Genomic DNA, 23,424 nt, shown 5'->3' on the forward strand with positions numbered 1-23,424 from the left:
AGGATATGATTTTTAATGCAGCATTTAACCTAACTTAGATATCCCTTTAGAGGAAAATTAATTGAAGGCTCGAATTTATTAAGTGTAAGGTGAGTAAATGATCCAAACGTGACCTTCTTCTTCACGTGGGTTTGCAATGTCCATGTGACTTTGAAATCAAACCTGATCACCACAGTTCCAGCAGCACCGGGGCTTGATTGGGGGCAGAATGGAGGGGTGATGTGGCAGTGAGCGTGTTTAAGCAGCTGCAGTGTCTAATTAGCGTGGGCGAGGTGTGAGCGAAGGTGCGGGTGCTCAGGGTAAATCCCATGCCCCCTTCAGGCCGGGAGCACATGGGGAGGGGGCCCAGCTGATGGGCATTAAGGTAACCTGCTGAAATTGGTACTCCCTGAAACTGATCAAAGAAGTTTAGGTTCGTGGTCAAGTTCAGGGAGTGGTGCTTGGGGCGAGAGGTGGTTTGCAGGATGGAGGATTTATCGATACCAATGATAGGAGTTTAGGTTGGATGATTAAGGAGAAGGTGAGTCATGAAGTGAGCATGATAAATAATCAGGGGCTTAGTTGAGGGGGTTTAGTTGAGGCATATCATTAAGGAGGGGGAGAGCCCTTTTTCTTTAGCTTAAAAGGCTCATAGCTTCTTAATGATTAGGATGATTTTACAGAGGACCAGCTTTCGAAGTCAGCGAGTGGGGTAGATTCTACCACAACTGCCATGAAGCTGTGGTTGGCTCCGCAGATTTCTGAGCGTTGTCCGGAGACGACTCCGGGTCGGGAGGCGAGGAAAGAGGTTTGGTTGAGGCGTCCTGGGATTGCGTCGGTTTTCACACCTAGGCTAAGACAGCTCATGAGTGAAGTACATCGTCTGCAGTGAAACTCAGGTGAGGTGAGCTGGGGTGTGTGCCCGGCTGGTGCTCCTCATCCCCGGCCGGGAGCGGACGAACCGCGCCGGCTCCGAGCAGCCGTGCCCGGCGCTCGCTCGGCCCTGCCCGCGCACCGGCCCCCGGCGGGCGGAACGGCGGCGGCGGGGCCCGCGTTGCGCAGGGGCGCTGTGGGGACGGACCGTGCGGGTGCAGCGCCGCCATGGCCGCCCGAGTGCTGAACGTGAACGTGGGAGTGCTGGGCCACATCGACAGCGGGAAGACGGCGCTGGCGCGGGCGCTCAGCACCACCGGCTCCACCGCCGCCTTCGACCGGGCGCCGCAGAGCCGCGCGCGGGGCATCACGCTGGACCTGGGCTTCTCCTGCCTGCGCACCGAGCTGCCGCCGCAGCTGGGCCCGGGGCCCGGCGAGCTGCAGCTCACGCTGGTGGACTGCCCGGGGCACGCCTCCCTCATCCGCACCATCATCGGCGGTAAGGGGGGGCGCACGGGGGCCGCCCCGGTGGCTGCCGTGCCTCCCGGGGCGCTCCGGGCCCCGCGGGGCTGTGCCCGCCCGTGTCCGCGGTGGGAGCGGGGCCGCCGGGAGCCGGGGTGTCCGCTGTGCCCAGACCGAGGGGACGGGGCGAGACGGGTTTTTCACGGACCTGTGACTTTGCTGGGCTTGCTCGTAGTTGCTCGTCAAGTAAAACAAACTGTGCTCATAGGAAAGCACTCTGTACACGTGAGTTCTTGGAGTGCTGTTTGAATGGGCAGGTGTGCTCAGGTTTCTTACACTTACTAGAAAAAAGTTTCATTTATTGTGTATGGAGGCTTATTAATGGCATCGAACAGCCCTATAAATTGCTGGTTTTTCTCCTGTTAAAGCTGTCAGAGTTGGATGTTGTCTGTAGTTGAGATGTTGTCTTGGAGGACGAGGGAGTAGTAGCATGATAATTTTAGGCTTAGAAATAATTTTGTAGATTTTGGTAACTCTTCATAGATTATGTCAGAAGGTTAATTTGGTTTGCGTTAGGACTCATTTAAAATTAGTTCACCTTGTTCTGCCTCCTCCTTCCATCTCTTCTAAAGAGTGTTGAGAGGTGCTCGGTGCTTGACTAAGGAGATGATGCAGTCACAGCTGCTGGGGTTTAAAGTGGTCACAGGTTGTTGTAACTGCGGGGATCCGCTGCCAGTTCAGTTCCTCTGCCGGTGTCTCTTTAATGACAGCTTGGTGGTTGTTTTGTAGGACGTTTCTTGGCTAGACGGAGGTTCGGGCTGAGTTACTTGTCGCGATGTGGGAATTTAACCTCCTTTTGAGCAATTGTGCTGTTTGTAAGTTGCATTAGTGGTAACGCTGTTTGCACTTCTTGTGGGTAGGATAATAAATATTTACTTATTTGTGAGTTTCAGCAGCAGTAAAATGGTCTGTTTCACACCCGTGTGCTCCACAGCTGCAGGGGAGGCGTGCCCGTGTGCTTAATTCCAGAAACCTGCGGTCTTGTGCTCATTTCTTGTACTTGGCAAGCCCTTATTATTCTTTAGTAATTGTAAGCACCTGATTATCTTCTAAAGAGCAAAGTTGACTTTGGCAGATGTTTCTTGGATGTACTGAAGAGTCACTTGTAGTCAGACATTGCTTTCTGCCAGAAGCAGCTACTCTGGATGGTGTGAACTTTCTCATGGAGGGGACATGGGAAAACTTAGAGATCAGCTTCAAGCAGTTCTGTTTTTCAGTAACTTTAACACTTATTTGGGGTGGTTGTTTGATACACAGACTTCTCATTGCTTTCTGTTATTTTTATGAAGATCTTTAAAGTATCTAGTCACAGCTGAATAAGTTATTCAGATTTGCTTATTGATAGGCTGTGCAGGGAGAAGGAAGGCATGGATGGGATGAGACGATGATACTTTTCTTCCCAGCAAAAATAATTCTTTCTGGATGGTAATTCAGACACATAAGCACATCAAACTTGCTTAGTTCCACTTATGCCAGGTTATGCATTTTGCTGAAGTAAAAGAGTTGATTAGTGTGATTTACTGCAATTCTGTATGTTAAGAAAGGGTTCTAGTATTGTGTTAATAGTTTAAAGAATTAGGAACTTCAGTTTTCTGCTTGATAATAGATGTATTTTGACAGTGAATGCTTTTTTTTTTACTATCAGGTTTGAAAGGTGAAACCTTGATGATAAAACCTGATCTGTGCCTGTGGGACTACTTAGGTGCTTACAGGTTTGGTGTGGTTTGGTGAAACTCAAACTGAAGTGTAGCATGTCCTGTGTAACAGGATACATTCTTTGGTGTTCTTGTGTGTTTCAATAATGCCAACTTTTTCATCACTTCAGGAATGGAAAGTGAGTCCTCCCAGATAGTGGTACTTGAAAAATTTAGGTTATTTTCATCTACTTCCTTGTTACTAAGCATTAAGGGTTCACCATTCCAAACATTTTCTCTGCAACCAAGAATGCCACTACCCTTTTCTTTTTGATAGATTGTCTGATTTCCCTGTTACTACATGTTTTCTCTATGTATGGTTTTTCATTAAGACATAAGTGCAAAGTGCTTTATCTTTCTGTGTTCTGCACCTCAGATTTCCCAGACCTCTTTAAAATGTCACTGTTCTGAATTGAAATCCTGGGCTAGCTACAGGTGGAAGTTGATCTGCAGAAAAGCTAGAATGCCTGTGAGCAAGGGAGCTGGATGTGAGGATTTGGAAGGTGGAGTGACAGCAGAGGTGAGAGGGCTACTTCAGACCTCTGTTAGTCTGTGCTTGCTGTTTACAGGAGAAGCTACTGCTGTGAAAATGTTAGTGCATCTTCTTGTTTGCAGTTCTCTTTTTTCACTGAAGGTGGGATAAATTAGTTGGCTTCCCCTTGATTGCTCCTAGCTTATGGAAGCACCCTCTGCTGTGGCAGGGTAGCACCAGCATTGTTCACTCAGGTCTCCCATGAGGTGAGGAGCTCAAGGGTTTCCATCTGAGGAGTCACTCTCTGCCTCTTCTCTTCCAAAGTGCCATTTTCACCAGTGGTGTCCCAGGTTATCTCTGTTTAGTAGCTCTCATCTTTTCTGTGCTCCCAGAGTGCTCTAAGGGTTAATTCCTTTGCTGTACAAACTGATAAATCTGCTCGCAGGTTAAATGTTACTATTTACCACTCTTTAACATATTTCTGTATGTAGCTAATTCCTGAAGTGGATTTTTTCATGTCAGAATCTAGCATTGCATTTTTGTCATGCTGTGCCAGGTAGTGCTTGACCTTGTGAGTACTTCACCCAGTCACTCACAAGATGCTTGTTCAGACACAATACCTTAGGATTAAATGAATGCAGAATATTTGAGCAGTAACCAATTGGAATGAAAAATAGAAGTCGTATTTCATTCTGTGTGGCAACATTTTTCTTGCAAAGCTTGTCCTTGAAAACAAAACATATCAAATGTTAAATCAAAAGTGTTTTGTTTTGGATGGTTTTTTTGGTTTTTTTTTTTTTACCTGCATGCTGGGAATGGGAAATGTTGCAGACAGTTTCACCCAAGATGTTTTGTTTAAGTTTCAGATGGAAGGTGATAGTCAAGGTTGGAAAGGAATAAGTAATAGTCACTTGGTGTACTTCATCATGCCTTTCACTTGTATTCAAACCATACTGGTTTATATTCTCCTAAGGCTCTTGTGAGTCTGTGGCAGGAAGGCATTAAGTTATTGTGGGTAGCTGTGTGGCTTGGACTGTGCTCTGTATTTCTGTCTTACTCTTTCAAACAATAAGAACAGAACTCTTTATTTTAAAACACAATTTCAGACTTTTCCTGTGCTTTAGCAGGACCTTGTCTCAAGCAAGGCAACATTTGTGTCTGACTTGTGCCAAGCAGTAAGAAGCACCCAGATCTGCCTTACACTTTGGTTTGTGCACTCAAGGAATGATTGCAAGATGCAGGACTGATATTTGTCACTACTGCATTCTTCTGTTGCTGTAGAGATTTAGGCTGGTATTTTTGGTAAAAATTCACTCTGAGATGGGGTAGTTTCTGTCACAGCACTATGGGGTTTTTAAACTTCTGTTCTTTTGTTAATGTCTGGCTCCTCATCTTCCACAAAACTGATGTTAATGTCATTGAAATAAAATAAGTGTTGCTTTTACATTTGTTTGTCACAGGCCTGTGCACCAGTAGGGTCTGGAATGGTTTCTCAAATGAGTTCAGCAGGAAGGGATGCCTGCAGAGAGGTTAGACAAGTTAATCTGCCAGACGAAATTCAATCCCCATATTTCATTTTAAGACCACTTTGCGTAGCAAAGTAGTTTAAGCAGTAGCAGATTTTTTCCTTGCTGATGGTTAATTTCATGCCCTACAAAGGGTCAGCACACTAATATAGGAGAACATGATTACCTCATCCCAGCTTCCCCCACACAGGCAGCCAAGGGTTACTGAGTGTTTGCTTTAGGTGAGCTGTTGTTGGATGCCCTTTATCTGTTTGATTTTGAGATGGGTCCTCAAAACAACTTCTAAATCAGAAAATTGTCTCTTTTTTTCCCCCTATGAAGTTCAAAGGACAAAGTATCCTTATGGGGTTTTAATTGGAACACTACTGCTTGACCGTGGTTGTTTAAACCCGGGCTGGGGGGAACTCTGACAAACTTGTAGTTTTGTAATCCTTATGCCTGTCTGAACCTTTGACCTTTTTACTTTATAACTAGAACTTCATTGTCACCATTTGTCCCTGCAGTTCCTTTCAAAGCACACTGCCTTGCAAGTGTCTGGTTCCACTTTGCTGCTGTGTTCGGCTAAGGAAGGGTATTAATTCATACCTGATACATTGGAAGGGCCAAGACTTTTGAACTTGCACTAGAGCTTGGAGAGGGGGAAATGAGCATAGCAAAAGCATGTCTTGCTGATGCAAATGAGTACAATGAAAACAGGCCTGGGAGATCAAGGGAAATGTGGTCTTGCTACCAGCATTCAAATTCAGTCAGATGCAGATTATTTGTAAGATTAACATATCACAAAAAATCCCCACCTTTTATCACAGATTAGTTGTTTTGCTGAGTTTGTTATAAGCTTCTAAGAGGATTTGTAAACTCGGGGTTACCTTTGCTTTACTGCCATGAAAACACCCTTCTGTCAATGTGAGCCTTTGTTTGTTGAGATCTTTGTGAAGATGTGACAGTTCTTGTTTTTTTTCTATTCTAGGTGAGTGAGCAAGTAGAGTTGTATAGTTGTAGATATATATGTGGATGACTTGCTGTTGAGTACAGATGTCAAAGAAGGGAAACCTCTGGAGGGAAAGAGTACCTTGTATTTAGTGGATATCATTCTATTCAGAGAGGAGTCACCAGAAAGCCTTGAGATCTTTGGCTGCCAGTTGGAAGTGAGAGTAACATAATGAACCCTGTTCTGGTGGAAAAAAAATAAAATTAACATACATCTTGTGTAATGTAATTCCTATCCACAAATCTTGATGTTGTGGTTGATGTTATGGAAGTACTTGTTAAGGGACTTCAGCTAGCACCAGTGGGAATGTTTTCTAAAACCTATTAGACTCTTTGGGTTCATGGTGCTTGTGAATTGCTGACACTGCTTTGTATTAAAATTTCAAATAAACTTTATTTCCTTGAATGAAATTGAAAGAGTGTCTTTTTTTTGGTCCCTATAATTTGGCTGGTGCCAGATACTTGTCTGACAACACGAAGGAGTATTTTTATTGACATTTTAAATGAAAACTACATTTTTTTAAATTATGCATGAAGAAGGGCAACCAGTATAAAAACTTTGCGTGGTGTCCGCAACCCTGGAAATGGGACTTTGTCTCCTGGATGCTGCAGTGCACAAGAGGGCAGTGTTTGCTTGCATTGCAGGATCTCAGGGATAAGTACTTGGGTGACAGGTCAGCCTGGGGGGAGTGACCTCACTGTGAATCGAAGCAGAATTAAGTACACGATTTGGAACGCAACTCCGGGTTAATTTTCTTGTTCTTAAAGAAAACATCCTCTGTGTTTTAAGGAAGGTTAGTCTTATTTCATCTATAATTTGGGTTGTGCTTTTTGTACCTTAGGCAATAAAAGCGTGTGGGGTGTTGTCTTACACTTGACATGAGACACAGGTAACAGGTGAGAAAAAACAACTGGTTTGATGTGAGAACCATGGAATTTATTGTGTACAAGTCTCTTATTTCCTTCCTCATTTCCCCATGTGTGTAAATAACTGGGTAAAAGGAATCGAGTTGTACTAAATCTGCTCTGAACCACTACTGTGTGAAACAGGATTTGTTGTGTGATATTGGGTAGAATGAAACTTGGAGGGGTGTATCAGGGTTCCTTAAAATAGGGATCTTGTGGAGTTTTTATCTGTCATATCATAACTGTAATAGCTCTAACTTTCTATGTATTGCATTACTTCTTGTTTTTGTGGGTTTTGTGAGTGATGTGACAGTGGAAAGGGATTACTATTATTTCTGTTCTATGCCCTTTTCTGCAGTTTTGACTTGAAGCTGATTTCGCGGTAAAAGTTACACATTCAACAACTTCCTAAACTTACACAACAGCTCTTAGACAGTATTAGAGACTGGAGCAGGAGGAGTCTTCTATTCATTTTTTGGGTCAAGTAGTTTACAAGGAGCAAGAGACCCATTTTCTCCTGATATCAAAAGTTATAGTGAATAATCACCTTCTCTTCTGCTGCTTCTTAGAATCCTGTCAGAAATGTATTGGTTTCTGTGTGGGGTTTAAAAGATAAAAATAATTATGCATTTCATGTTTGGAAGATGTGATTTATAATGGAATTCTCAATCTAAAGTGTAGATTTTAACCAGGAGTGGGTTTATTGAAACATTTTTGAATGTGAAATTGTCCCTTGCTAATATATGACAATTTTTCTACAAAGCTGCTGAGTGGTTGTGTTTGTTTGCTTGTATACAACAAAGCTGTGCTATTTGACACTTTGTTATTTGACACTAAACCATGACAGCTTCTCAGGAAAACTTAATAACCAAGCACTGTAATTATGCTGTTCAAGTCTGCTTGATCATTTTTCTTATTGGTTTTAAAATGGAATTTCTTTGTTCCAGCATACTGTGTGCAAGCATTCATCAAATAACCACTTTTCACTTTTGCTTCATGTTTATTCTTGCTTTAAATTATTTTGTAAGCTGTTTGGAAGAGCAGGGAAGCTTTGTTAATCAACTTTTAGATGCTTTAAAATATTAGCTAATGTAGTGAAGTATTATAAATAACTGCATAAAAGCTAGAACAACTTACTGTAAAACATGGAGCATATTTATAGTTAAAATTACCCTTGTCAAAGTAAATTTAAAGCACATTTTTCAAAGTAGCATTTTTACTGATGATGGATACGCTTGCTTGCTAAATAGTACAATTGAGCAACTCAGTGGTCTGCTAATCAACAAACCAGCCTTATAAGATTCTACTGTATGGGTTCTGCATCTTGATTTAAAAGTTGTCTTCAATTAGTAGATGCTAGATATAAGCAGAATGATATGTTATTTATGTATAAACCTATTTTTAATAGCCAGCTAGCTTGATGGAGCCATGAACTGAATTTTCTTAATATATTTATTTTGGAGTTTTTGTACTTAAAATAATACATGTTTTGCATGGCTGTTGTAAAGTACTGTTTATAAAAACCCCTAGGAAAACAAAATGTGGATGGAAGAAGTGAGGTTATAATTGTAAAGCACATATCTCACTAAGGGTGCAAACCAAACCTGTACACTGTCATTGCTTAAGTCCTTTAAGTGTAATCAAAGTTGTTTTTCCTTGTGCCAGTGAGTTTTCTGTCTGGAACCCTAAAGTTGGCCTGGGAAGCTGAAGGGCAGGGACAGCTGTTCTGCAGTGGTCATTTCCAGCTGGATTCTTGAACATGTTGTGTTCTGTGGGTCTCAGCTCCTCATGGGGTAAAACTGAGTTAAAATTACCCTTGTGAGCTTCAGCAAAGAGACTCGAACAGCTCACACGATAGCTGGGATTGCAGAGATGCTCTGCATTCTGTGAGAAAATATTCCTTGTGCTATCTGTGAAATTCAGATTAGGGAGCTGTGTTGAAGTTCTTCCTTTAAACTATTTGCTTCCAGAAAGTGTTGCAGGCTAAGTAAATACCAATAATTCTTATTTCCTATCTCCTTATCAATTATTTTACCAAAATGTTCTCATGCAGTTTATCTAATCTCTTCAAGTGAACATGAAATGGTTTGTATTGGCTTCCAAATTGAATGACAATCTCAGTTTCAAACTTAGGCTGATTAATCCTACATTAGATTGTAATTATCAGCATTAGCAACACTATGACTAGTTGGGACCAGACAAACAATAATAAATATGTATTTCTGTTTCATGGAGCAGCAGAAGGAATTGGTGGATAGTAGAAGGAGAGGAAATGGAATAGACAGGGTAGCTTAAATAAAAATGAAGAAATTGTATTCAGGAGTGTCATGGAGGTAAAGAATGATAAGGGGGAATAAAAATTGAAGTGTGAATTTTGAGATTTATGTTGGTCTGGGTAAGAATCCAGGCTCCCTCACTTCAGGCTCTAGAGAAGAGATGATTCATTTGCGCATATGGTTTTGTTGTGAAGCTCCTTACTTCATGTTATAGAAAGAATAATGATGACGACTCTTGTCCACTGCAGATCCGGCTTGTTCTGCAGTACTGGAAAAATGAATTTAATATTGTTGCCTGTAGCACTTTCTTGGTTTTTGTGCTTATGTTTTCCTTTGTTTTCTGTCTTATTTGGGATGAAACATGTGATTGGCATATGAGAGTAATCTGGTATTCTTGGGTCTCAGGAGCTTGTATTAGTTGTTAAACTCTGCCATAATTTTTTTCAGCCAAGTTTTACCTGTCTTGTTTCCATTAAATGCACTGTAGAGCAGGTGAACATGCTTTAGATATGATTCTCCTGTATATGTAAAATTTGTAATGGTCTTGAAGGACCTGTTGGGTAAAAAAAAGCTATAGGAGTGTTTGAGAGTTGTTGATAGAACTAGCCTATCACATTAATAAGGATAGGCATAAGAAATGTTTTTTTTGTCATAGATGTTTATTTATGCTTAAATTTACTTCTCTTATTTTAAAAACTAGCCTTGCAGCAGTATTGCTTTGGGAAAGAAAGTGTTCCAAAGTATGCAAAAACCGCATTTCAGAGAGAAAAACAAAATTGTAGCTTTCTTTTTTAGGATCCAGAAGAGGGGGAGGGAAAATGGTTTCCTTGTATTTGACTGTGCTGTTGGATGGAAGACAAAGCTCAGTCTCTCTTGCTGACTAATGTCATCATCAAGGCATTTTTTTCTCCCACAGAGCAGTTTTGTCTCCATTGAGACCCCCACAGCCATTGGCAAGACCATGGCCTGAGATTAAATCTCACGCTTGGGTGAAATTCTAATGACTGTAATTGTTTCCTCTTTTTAAGTCTGTAGTCCCTTCATCAAAGAGTGGTGTGGAAATTATGCATTTATGTTGTAAAAGGAGAGGTCATGATTACCTGAACCTGTGGTTGACTTTGGGGGGATTGTGTGTGGTGTTCTGGCAGTGGTTGTGCACACTGCCATTGCGGTGTGTGCGATGATTTAGAGAGGCTCAGAGTGCAGAGTGGCACAGCTCCGTCCTCGCTGCCTCTGGGCTGTCCCTTCGGGTGAGAGTGGCAGCAGCAGCAGCTCTGGTGTGCTGGTCACCTGCTGGGACAGCAGGGGAGAGGCACTAAATGTGGGCTGAGGGAGTTTCTGTGAAAGATCCTGTTGAGTTCCTGAGGGTCCCCAGGACGAGGTGAGAGATGAGAGTCTGACTCTGTGTTCTCAGAAGGCTGATTTATTATTTTATGATATTATATTATACTAAAAGAATACTATTCTAAAGCTATATTAAAGAAAGAGAAGAATACAGACAGGAGGCTTAACAAGAATGATAATGAAAAACTCATAACTGACTCCTCAGAGTCCGACACAACTGATGGTAATTGGTCATTAAGTAAAAACAATTCACAGGAAACCAGTCAAGCATGCACCTGTTGGTAAGCAATTTCCAAAACACATTCCAAAGCAGCTATCAGAGGAGAAGCAATCAGATGATTATTATTTCCATTTTTCTCTGAGGCTTCTCAACTTCCCAGGAGAAGAAATCCTGGCGAAGGGATTTTTGAGAAAATGTGACAGTGACATGCTCCCATGCAAAGGGCCTGGGACTCATCAGCAGGTGTTGCTGTTAACCCTAAAAATGCTTGCTGGAGGTGTTCAGCAGCTTGAAGGACAGCACCAGTGTGGTGGGGCTGGTTGTGGTGGAACCCAGTGTGGTTGGGTGAATGTGGATATGCAAAGAATTGCAGATATCTTTGTAGAGAGATTGCCCTGTCCTGTAAAAATTGGAATGTATGCATGCAGCAGTGTTGCTGTGTGATGGAAAGATTGACATAAGTATTTTGTGTTCTTTGGCTTTAATGTGCTGTTCTGTATGTGTACAATTTTGGGGACTGTACTGTTCCCTAACTCTGAAGATGTATGAAAAAAATGAACTGTACATTAATTAGAAAACATTTTGAGCTTGCACTCTGTAATTTAGCAGTATTCTTTAAAGACATCAAAAGATCTGACCAAGGCACATTTTATCAGAGAATAAAGAAAATGGTTCAAGTTTGTTCAAATGGTTCAATCGAAGTGCCTAATTTTAGGTGCCTAGGTTACATTTAAAGACTAAAGAAATCCCAAAACATCATCATTCTTAAAAGCATTCCGAATTAGAGTCTTTCCCTGATCTCTGAAATGATGAGTATTCAGTTAAAAGTATTAAAAAGTTTATCAACAGAAAGCCACCAAGTGTCAGCAGTACTGTTCCCCTAAGGGACTGGCTTTGGGCATTTGACACTGAAACTGGCCCCTGTCTGGCTATATAATAGCTTCAAATCATATGGTAATATGCCTAATTTTAAAAAATCCTTAAAGCCTGAAAAAGCAAGTTTCTACACTGAAATTACATCTGTTTGTTTATATATGTATAAATAAAGGAAATAAATAATAGTTAATATTTATTCTTGTGTATGGCTAAAAATTCAAAAGGCAGAGGTCAGGCACCCCTGATAAGTTTTATTTAGGGAAGTAATTTTGTTCTTTGGATTTGCTTGCTGTTTAAAAGGTTTTCACCTGTGGGAGGGACCATCATGAGTATTTGTTTCTCTGAGTGGATATTTCACCTGACTAACAGCTGAGATGCTCCCGTTATTTCAAGTGCTGTGATGAAGTTTTGATGCCTATGTGTAGTTGAGGTCTCCATTCACTCTCTGGTGTGTATTACCATATCCAGCCATTGTGGCTTTTTCTTTATAAAACTGGTGTTGAACTGAAGTTTCTTGTGGGAACAGATTCACCTGTCTGTGGTGCTGCATAGAGCTTTTAGGAAAAGTACCAAAAGAAGTGTATGTGGTTAAATTGAACTGTATCAAACTTGTGCAGAGAAAATACTTTTCTGGTTAAGGGAACAAAAGAGTTTGAACTGAAGCTAAATTCTATTTAAAAAAAAAACAAAACAAAAAACCAAAACAAGTGACTGAAAATTCAGTCTTTCTATAAAGTTTGTTTGAGGTGCTTTCATTACTGAACTGTATTCACTAACAAATTATGTGGAGGCAGATGTTTGGGAGTTCTTTCATTGTATGTCCCTAAGTGTGCTTTTTTATTTCTTTTTAACTTTATATGCAGTATAATATAGTTGATTATTTTGCTAATGTCCAGCCCCGCTTAATGTGCCTGAATGTTTTCTTTGTTGTAATTTAAAGCCAAACAAATCAAAGTGAAGATAAATTTAGCTGTTGGTTTCTTTACTTGCCCTGCACCAAGAAACCAGGGAGTCCTAAACTTACTGTGTAAAAGAATGTTGTTTTTCTTAAGACTTGCTGTCAAATTGATGCAAGTGATTTTGGTCACTGTACTTGGTTTTTTTTTGGGTTGTTTTGTTTTTTTTTTTTTCCTTTGCATTAAAGATATTTATTTTTGCCTCATTAAGAGAATGGTGGAGCATAGCTAGGAAGAGAATAGATCACATGGAAAGTGATAACAGGTTTATGGAGTTTCTTGTTATGTTCTTGCATATGATTGAGTCAATTCTAGGTAAAACCAGAAATTACTAATGGGATTCAGCAGTATCCAAGCCTGAGTTGCAGTTTATTCTCACAGCTGCAGGGAAATGGGCTTCTCTGCCTGCCCAGTGCTGCTGCAGAGGGAGGAGATTGATGCTGCTCTCGTGGGACTGAAAACTTCAAAGCTTTCATTTTGCTGGTAAAGCCCTTCCTAAAACTTGTGTGCTTTGAGATGTTGTGATTCAATTTTTCCATTGACCAATAGAATCTAGGTCCTGGAGAGAGGCAAATCTTCTCGTTGTACATTGAATTCTTGTTTTTCTGAGTAAGAGAAAACATTAGGTAGGTTTAAAACATGGTTACTACAGATGCCAAAAGTGTTTTAAAAACTCTTTTCCTGAACTCTTGTGGTGTCTCAAGTCTTTCTCCAGCCCCAAGGAGTACCTTGCTTTTAACAGGACACTAGAAGTAAAAAGCATATAAACAGATGTTTTTATTACTTCATTGAGGGAGGAAAAAAATTAAATATCCATTTCTATGGTTATTTGATTTTTTCTTCTATGTACACCAGTCATTAGACAATTTCATTTTATGTACCTACATACCTTTTTTCCTCTTTATATGCTTTATTTCAATGTTATATTTTTACAAAATGGCCAGATAATCTTTTCCTCAAAAGCAAATTAACTATGACATTTTAAATATAATTAATAAAAATAATTTATTGGAAGTACTTTAAGGAAATCCTCTAACAAAATTTAATTTAAGTCTACAGTAAATTGTCAGTAAGAATATACTTAATAAAGTTCCATTGTATTTCTCTTCCATTATTATTATTATAGGCTTCTCCAACAGCAGTTGTCTCCATCATTTGATGCAAAGGCCAAAGTGGTTAGATAACAAGTATATTTACTTAAGTTCATTTGAAATGAAATTCTCATTCTGATTTTTCCATCCCTTGTTCTGTAATTCTAGTTCTTGCTGTCAGGAAGTTCAATTTAGAAACCATTGTGCTCTCTGAGTCTACAAGATATGAATGGGAAAGGAGACCTAACAAAATGTGAAAAGCAATAATTAAAAATATAAAAAAGGCTCGTACAAGGCAAGAGTATCTAAGAAGGGGTTTTGTGAAGGACTGAAGTATGTCATCTTTAAATATTCTTTGTATACTTGATATACTTTTGATCCTGTTTTGTATTCATGCTTAGGAATTTCTTCTTTTAGTCACAGAGATTAGATTAGCAGGGGCAGATGACTTCATTGCACTTCTGGGTGCTTCTTTTCCAGAGCCCCATCCAAGCTAGAGAGTGATGGCTCAGTGCTTGCATTTGCTGCTCTTTGAATTTTTGCTGGGACTGGTGTTCTCTTGCCATGTGCAATTGAATTAAAATCTACTGTTATAGCTTTGGAGTAGCAGCATTAGTGCCTTGCACTCCATGTTGTTTTGTTGTTTATCCAGGATTCCTGTTTGTTGCTTATTTTGAGTGAATAACTTGAGCAGTGCCAGCATTCCTGAGAGCTGGTCACATGAACCTGGCAGAGCAATGTGTATTCTGAGCAGACTTTGTTTTCTGTAGGCTTTCTTCCCACTTCCCTGGGGATGCTGTCAGCCTTTGTTTTAACTTGAAAATTTAAATTTTGATTTGTGAGGAAAAAAAGTGGTTTTCAATGATTAAATGAAAAAGGAGGGTGAATGTGGGATGCAAAACTGTGAGACCTGCTGTACTTAGCTCATGAAGATCCTCCTTTGTGACAGTTCTGTTCCTGTTGAAGGTTTTGAGCTTGAGTGATGTTTTGCTTAACCCACAGGTGTTTCTGCTCACAAACTCAGCTTACAGAAACTGCTACTACTGCTTGTAAAATGCTTGTTCCTTTGTGTCAGCACTTGTATTTTATTCGGTTGTTCACTCATCCTAGAGAAAATGCTGGAAGGGCTTGCTCTGAATTTTACTGAAGTATCTATGATTAGATAATCATGTTCTGGTTTGTATAGTGTTTGAGCTGTCTTATGAAATTCTATGTAGGGTTGTGTTGAACAACTCCACTTTTGGAAATTCTTCAAAATACATAATTGAAAACTCTTTTCCTATATTTATGAGGGCTTTTAGAGATAAAGGGCCTGGTTTTGTATGTTGATGGTTTCTGTACGTTCACCTCACAAAGATCTGTGCTATTCTAAGTATAAAACTTGAAACAATAAAATGACGTGGTTGTGTCAGAGATTAAAAGACTTATTTAAGGGAGCAAGGGTCTAAATTTAGTCTATGAGCTTTGTAAACCTAGGGCCTTGCTTTGTGTTTATCTCTGAGGTGCCATGTATATTTGCAGCTCTGTAGAAGTACCAGTTCAGTGCCCAGCTGGGTGTTCTGAATCCATGAAGCCTTGTAAGAAGTGAACTCAGTAAGGGAGACTGCAGGATTAAGGTCCAAACCAGAATGAAGTCAGACCAGGTCTGTATTTTACTCCTTGGCTGGAAAAGTTCATTCACATGAATATCTAATGTTAAATAATAAACTATATAATTCAAAACATTTAAAGTATTTATTTTTAAACTAATATTCCCCCAGTGAAATTTGGAATATCTTTATGGCACTCACTCTGCTGTAACCTTTTTTTAAGATGTCATCTGTCTCTAAATTATGATAACTTAGATTTTTAACCTTGCCTTTTCTTAGTCCTGTGGACAACATTTACTCAGGCATTGCTACTGTCTCTTATCTTGGTGTGGTTATAGATCATTAAATTCCAGCTCATCTTAACACAGTATAAATTCTAGTCCTGACAAGTATTGTGCCTGGTTTTATTTAGTAATTAAACTTTGCATGGCTTTCTTCCCTTACGGTGAGCTTCACCTTTTATATTTTAGTGGACTTTTATTAATTATATGGAGAATGTAATAATGTGAAACACAAATGCCATACACCCTGCAATTTCTGGAGTGCTTTGTGGTGTTGGCAGTTTAGATAGCATATCCACATGATATAGTTTGTTTTGTCCTGAAGTGCTGGGATGTGAAATTTACATGGCTGTTGACCCCTTGGGACTGCTCCGAAATGAGGTGTGCATCTTCTGCAATCCTAGTCAGCAAAAATTTAAATAAAAATAAATCCCCTGTCAGAAGTCCTTGTGCTGGCCTGGCAGGAGGTATGAAATAGTACCCTGTGCTTGAAAATGGCGTGTTGGAGAAGGGTCTCTAGCACAATGGGATGTGACTTAGTGGAATAACAAATTATGCAAAATGCTTGCTATTGTCATTAGATAGTGAATTGTTGGGCAGGGCCTGGTGTCTGCCATGGGCTGAAGGCCAGACAACTAAATACAAAATAAATCTTGAATGAAATTTGAGTGGTGAATCCAATTATCTTTTAAGACAAACAGAAGTTACAGCCTTTGTGTATAAACATGGAAAACTCTGTTAAAGTGAGCTGAGAACAAACAAATATATCACTGCTTTGACTGTGGTTTTCAAGTGATATGTTTGTGGTGATTTTTCCATATAAAAACTTCCCTTGGTAGTTCAGTATAAAGTCTTAAAAACCTTAACTAGAATAATGTAATGGCAGCATTAACTCTTCAGCTACCCTTCTGCTGAAATTTGCAAGTTAGCAAAGCATAAATCAGTGTAACTGACTGATGCCTAGAATGTGTCCAGAAAAATTTGTTTTCCAAAGTATTGCTTGTTTACTTTGGCTCTAATTATCTGTGTACACTGCAGAGAATAAAAGTATTTTCTTTCTCAGAACTGGCATCTGCAATTTGTTTGGGACTGATTTGTTTGAGATTTCTTTCTGCATGCTGCACTCGTATGGCTGTGTAGTAATGTGGGTGCTTGAAATAAAGATTGACATAAAAACTGAGCTTGTTTGCTTGTCCTACTTTTTGGACGTGTATCTTATTTTTCATCCTTGATCCAACTACTATTCTGGTAAAGATTATAATTCTTTTTGGTGTTTGGAGATGGTGAAGGTTTGGAGGGTAGTAGTGCTGTAGAAGTTTCACAGAATTTTTTATTGTGATGTGTAATTAATTTCCCAATTTGCATGTGTGTAGAGTTGTATGTTGAAATATAAGACAGAAGAAACAACCTAATTGTTCTCCCTTTTTATTTCGATTTGGTTATGTTCTGCAGCTGGAGTACCATCATGACAGTTTTCTGCATTACTGTCACAGAAATCCAGAAACTTGCATCAAAATTGGGGTTCACCATGCTCCAATGGACAGGCGACTCTAAGGGAAAATGTAACATAGTCCTGGTAACTCGAGGTAGTTGTCTTCCAACTTCCCACTAGGTATTAGTAACTCTTCTACCCATTCTACATTGACCTGCTGAAGAGAAGCAAAGCTCTAGTTGGAAGAAAAGAAAAATCACTTGGAGGATGCACTGCAGTTGAGTATTTGAAAGGGATATATGTAAGAGATTTTCTCTGGTACAGGCATGTTTATTGCTGCTAGTTTTAGGGGTGTTCTTCTTTGTTTCTTGTTATGCCCCTCCATTTGGTTGTCAGTTGTGGTGGGATTTGCCCTTGCTTGATTGACGAATTTTCAAACTGTCTCCATAGCGTTCTGTCTATGCAGGCGATGACTTGGCTGTGCAGCCTTGCTGTCACTTTGCAGCTGTGCACCACGTTTGGTTGTTTTGGGCAGGCTCTCCTGACTCCTGCTCAAAGTTGGGGCTCTCTTTGAGAGGAGCTTCTTGACCCTTTGTACTTTGTTTGGTACCCGCCTCTGGAGCCGCAGTGTGGAATGCGTGTCTAACGCGTTCCACTCGGACCTCAGTTCCATTCCATAATGTTAGCTTTAATTGGCTGCTTTGAAACTTTCATGTCCAATTTGGTTGTACACGGTAAATTACCACCCTCCTCGCCTTCTCCTAGGAGCACGAAAGTAGAATCCAGATTCTGCTTTCCCTGCTGCCTTCTGGTATTGCCCTTGAGCTCTTTTAGGGACAGCACTGATGGGTAGTGTTTCTGTCAGAGGACGGACAGACTTTTTTTCTAGTGGATTTTTTTTACATCTAATCTTCCAAAGACTGTACCTTTTAAACATTGTGTTAAACATTTTTGAACTGAATTCTGCATTTGAAAGTTAAAAAAAAATTAATGCTTCTTGCCCAAAGAAGTATCTCTAGCTTAATAACTGTTGCCTAACTCTTAATGTGGCTAGATAGCCAGTGTGTCCTCCAAGTGATTTTTATTTTCTTTTAAATATTCCTGTATTTTAATTTTAGTTACTTTGTTTGTGTGCATGAGGACATTAGGGCAACATCAATGATCTAACCAAGGCTGGACTTTACCATGTAAGAATGCCTTTGTTAGGTGCTTCTGAAGTGTCAGAATGTGTAGTGTGGGCAGAATGAGAGTTTGTTACTAGACAGGTTTCATCTAGGCTTAAATACATGATTGGAGCATCACCAGAGCTACTTTTGAGAAAGATGAGTAGCTGAGTTACTTGAGGAAAAAAATGGGCAGTGCTGCCTACAAAACAAATTTTGCAGTTCAAACTCAAAACAGTGATGAGTCTCTTGTTTGTACTTGGTATGAATGAGGTAAAACAAAGCCTGTCTTTATTCTCCACATCAGGCTTATGAGCTCATGTTTCGGCTTTTCCTTTCCCCTCCCTTTCTGACATGGGCTCTTGTCTTTTTTTTTCCTTGCTGAACAGACAGTAACTCTCCACAATATTTTTAATCTCAACAAGATGTCCAGTGGCTGATGATGCAAAAGTGTTGCATCAACAAAGAGGGGATGATAGCTGGAGCATTCCAGGTCTGACATTTTTGGCTGAGGAGCTGTGTATTGTGGCCACCGATTCCTCCCGGCACAGCATGCTTGCTTGGGGCAGGAGACTACTTTTCATTGACTCCTGTTGTGTGGCTCCCTGCTCCTTATTTTAGGTTTCCCCAAGAAGTTATGACTGGGAGTCTCATGGTTTTAGATGAAAGAGCCTGTTGTCTTACTGAATTATCTCCTTTCTGTCTATATTTAAAACAAGTTGGCAGGTAAAAAAAAAAGATACAGTAAAACAAAAGCTCTCTTATGGTAATACCTGAGGCTAGATTATAATAAAAGTGAAATAATTGTTTAATATTTTTTTATTTGCATATGTTTGTTGAGGCTACTTGCTTACCTGTAGTCCATTGGCACCCAGCAGTGGAACTGACCTCATTGCATTGACCTTAAGATGGGTTCCTGGGCCCTGGTGGGATCTGACTGGCAAAAATTTTTCCACTGAAATGGATCATACGAAGTATTAGATTATTTGGAACAGAAAAATTAATATTATGGAATTTCAAAATAATACACATTTGTAATTACGGATATTGAGTAGCCATGTAGTGTGCAAGTGATTTTACTCCTAAATTTTTGAGAGAAAAATTACTTTAAAGTGTAAAACAAACATTTTCAATTTTTTTTGTGCTCTAGTGCAATGTTTTAAGGTAATAGCATTTTTTACTGACTGAAGTGAACCCAACTAGTGAAACATTTCATTCACTAAAAGTATAGCTGATGCTTTTAAAAACCAAGGGCTTAAGAACTTCCTCATGACAGCTAAACTTCTTGAAACCATATAAAAATCTGCTTATACCATAATTCAGCCTTGCAGCACTGCTTTTATTGTGTGCAGAACCTATAAGAAATTGATTTATAAGCTTGTTGTTCCCTAGCTGTGCCTGTTTGTTATGTACAACTGTTCTTGTTCATAGTCTGTGTTCCTTCACAGCATCAAACCTTCACCATCTCTGCAGCCCTGTCTTACACTCTTTCCATCAAGTAATACTTCCAGCAATGAAGTTATCCCAAATTTAAAAAAGGTAAGGTGGGATAATTTGTTGACTGCTACCTAAAAGCATCATTAACCATTGCAAGAGGGGAAATGAGGGCGTGGGTTTGGTGACTTTTTTCTTTCTTTTTTTTTTTTGCAAATCTTATTTTTGATGCAAAGGCAGTTCTGTCGCCAGCCAGTCCAGCATGCAGAGACTCTCCCCCCTGCCATAAAACAATGAGCACATTCAGGCACAACTAGTGTTTTCAGTTATTAAAAAACGGAGCCGTCTGTCTCTGCCTGTGACTTTAATCTTTAAGCCTTTATTCCCTATACCCCACCCCCTCTTTCTTTCCCCAACCTTTTGTTTGTGAAGTGCAGAGCTACAGGATATGTGGGCCTGGAGTTTCTGAATGTATTGTACATTCCCCTGGCAATTACAGATGTTTATAACCCTGACTGATGTTATTTCAGTATTGTGGAGGGTGAACAGAAAATTAAAGATTGCATTTTTCATTGCCCCTAGCAATCTTTAATTTTGATTTTTTTTTTTTTTGAGGACGGGAGAAAAAAAGGCAAAATGTAAACTGTTAATTAAAAAAAAAAATCTTGTTTCGCATTCTCAGATGAAGTACATCTGAGAGCTGTGCAGGAATATCTTCCCATACTCTACCATAACTCTTTTGTTAGGACAGTATGTTACATGCAGTGTTGTAAAAACAGAATAGGACTGGATTTTAATACAAAAGAAGCTCCTTAATGCTTCTTTAAGGGTGCGAGACTTTGCATACTTTATTTCAAAGACAAGGTAGCTTAGGGTTTGTAATGACTTAAGAGCAGAATCACATACTTTTTTTTCAGCTTTGAATGGAACTCTGGATTTTTTTTGTAGAAGAATGATTTAGAATCTGATGAGTTAGAGTTTTACTTTTGGACTTGGTGACAGAATTGTTTAAGAAAATTTATTTTTGATAGTCTTGTAGAAATATGCTCTTGCTCTGTAGGAGGTTTTAATTCAATTTCTTACTAGTGGTGGTTGAGCTATCTAAAGCTGCAGGTGCACTGTAAGATTAGTGTCCTTGAATTGACAGAGGGGTGGAGAGAACAGAATCCTGTAGCAAATCTCTGTGATCAAGGTGATAATTGGTGTGTTTCTTGGGGACTCCAATGCATTCCATGATTTTTCAGAGTAGTTGGCCTAAAACATTGAATTTAAGTAGAGAAAAGTTAATTGGAGTCAAGAATTTCAAGGTGGTTCAGCAGTATCTCTCAGGTACAACTTTCATATCTGTACCTGTTTTCAGCTGCATGCAAACTGCTGTTTATAGGTTTTGGAAGTTTGGAGTTGCATATCTAAATGTATATTCAGGTCTGTCTACCTGTGTGATGGTCCTTATCTCCAGTGACTGCTGCATGGAACTTTTCTTTAGACTGATCTTTCAAAGATATGGCAGAAGAGTGAGCAAGAATTTACAGTGAGATATCCTTTGGCTAGGCAGGACTTGAAGAAGTTAACACAAAAGATAGCAAAAAAGTCTCCTTGCCATCTAATATTAAACTGATAAAAATATGCTGAAAGGAATTCTAACGTGTTCCAAGATGTTTATAATTCAGTAATTCCCCAAAGCACCCCGAGGGAGGCAATAGATGCACTGTGGTAAGAGTCCCCCAGTCCTCTGGCAAGGAAAAACCCAACTAGTTGGTCATTAAGCATAGTGCATTCTTTTCATCCTGAGAGAATAAAGTACTAAAGTTGTGTGTTGCTTGTGTAAGGATTTCTGAGATGTGCTGGTTCTCTTTGTGTTAAAACATGGGACATGTGTGGGATTGAATCCTAGATATGCTAATGGAAAGATACCATCTTGTACAAATGAGGTTAACTTGAAAAGATGAAGAGCTGAGTGTGAAGTAGTACTGATAGAGACCAGAATTTATAGAAACTTCATAGGTGCTGTTCATGAGTCTGATTTTGCCCCCACTCCGAGTCCAGTACTGGCCTTGTATGCAATAGTAGATTCAAATATGGGCAGAAATATGAACAGATTGGTTGGGAAACTTATCAGTTGGTCTGTTCTTGGAAATCAGAGTGTTAAATTGTCCGAAAAGCTAACACAGGAGTTCACTTATTGAAAGAGCTCACTGCTTTGAGGGAAAATGTGTACACTGGTGGCTGTTAATGTGCTCCCTGAAACAGTCTTGGAAAATAGATCAAGTTATTCCAATAATTGTTGTACTGCTTTTCTCTTTCCAGTATAAACCTGGTTCTGCATGACTTATCATTCATAGTGGAAGGCATACTGGTATAGGCTGCTGTCAGCTCTGGCCTGAGCATCCTGTAGTGTCAGGGAGGCAGCAGGAATTTCCATGGTTGTAGGTACAACGGAGGCTTTCACTCATTATTTGTCTCCACACTCCAGTTAGTGGAGAAACCTCAGGTGCAGCATTCTTGAAGCTGGGAATAGTCTGTGTGGTGTGAACTGAGCCATTAGAGATGAGCAGAGGACTCCAGACGTGTGGAAGTCAGAGCAGGAGATGGGCTCATGTCCTCATTGGTGCAGGTTCAGTGCCTTTCCAGTTCTTCCAGATGTTTGATTCTTTTTATACTGCTAAGCTGCTATTTTCTCTTTCAAGTCTTGGAAATAGCTTCAGAGATGGTCTCTGCTGTAATCTGTGAAACATGCAAAGGACAGAATGGTCATACTTGCCGTTATGTTTTTTGCAACATATTTAACATTATCACAAGCAAATATAGTTACTTTTTTTTTCCTTGAAACTTGGCAGGAGATCTTGTAGAGAGCAAATGTAAAGCTGATATGGGTCAAGACTGTAAAAAGGGTAATTTTTTTTCTTCTTGGTCCTCTGACCTGTTTGCTTTTCAGTGTTTACAGTAAAGACTTTATGGACCATCAGGGACCATTTATGATCACTATATAAGGCCCAAGTGTAATGTTACCTCACATTTAATTCTTCAGAGCTGTGCAAAGGCACACGTGGCCTTGATACCAAAACAAAATACCTCTGAGTAACAAGTCTGAAACTTGAACTAATCACTCATTAGGCACTAGGAAAGCTTACTAGGACCCTGAGCACACAATATCATCTGAGGAGGTCAAAGCAGGGTTTTACAAGTATCCATTTTCCATTTTTCTTACTTTGCATCTTTTTTCCTGAAGCATGAACATAAAGTGTTGATTTCTTACACAACTTACTGTCCCATTGTTTGAGAAAGCTTATTTTTTGAACTGAACAACTCCAGACAAAAGGAACAGGGCACTTCATTGCCAATCTCTTAAGTTTGAGTTTGATATGAATTGGTGGAATTACAGGTGCCATTTTTGTATGACATTTGGGAACTTAGAAATATTGAAATAGCCTGAAATGTTTTATTGCCTGAATTCCAAAATATGAAACTGAACTTTTTTTCTGCTAGGTGTAGTATAGGCAGGTACTGCAAAAACCAGACAAACAAAATCCCGCCAAACACTCCTGGACAAACCAGGTTTGTTACTTGGATAGTAATAACCCAGTTGGTTTCTTCTATGCTTTCTTTTGCTTTCAAGTCTATGAAATAATAGTTTTTCTTACTATATGCCACAGATTGTACTCCATGGCTGATGAGCTGTGTAATGACATTCAGTCTAAAATGCTAAAACTGTAGTTTTGTGCGGTATCCTAAATATTTAAATTCTCAGCTTTTACTGGTGTCTGTATTTGCATATACATATGTATGAATGACACTTTAAAAAG

The 23,424-nt window shown here is 39.6% G+C and overlaps 1 protein-coding gene across 1 annotated transcript in view; it reads left to right on the plus strand.

Annotated features, from left to right (window-relative positions):
- The first annotated feature begins 1,080 nt into the window (after nt 1-1,080).
- EEFSEC (eukaryotic elongation factor, selenocysteine-tRNA specific) overlaps nt 1,081-23,424 on the plus strand; it is a 121,571-nt gene continuing 99,227 nt past the window's right edge. Inside the window, exon 1 of the mRNA XM_054280850.1 lies at nt 1,081-1,351. Coding sequence (XP_054136825.1) covers nt 1,081-1,351 — 271 coding nt within the window. The remainder of the gene's footprint in view (nt 1,352-23,424) is intronic.

Source organism: Melozone crissalis, unplaced genomic scaffold (genome assembly GCF_028551555.1).
Source record: "Melozone crissalis strain CALT ecotype California unplaced genomic scaffold, PUWL_Pcris_2 ptg000029l_1, whole genome shotgun sequence".
Lineage (NCBI taxonomy): Eukaryota > Metazoa > Chordata > Aves > Passeriformes > Passerellidae > Melozone > Melozone crissalis.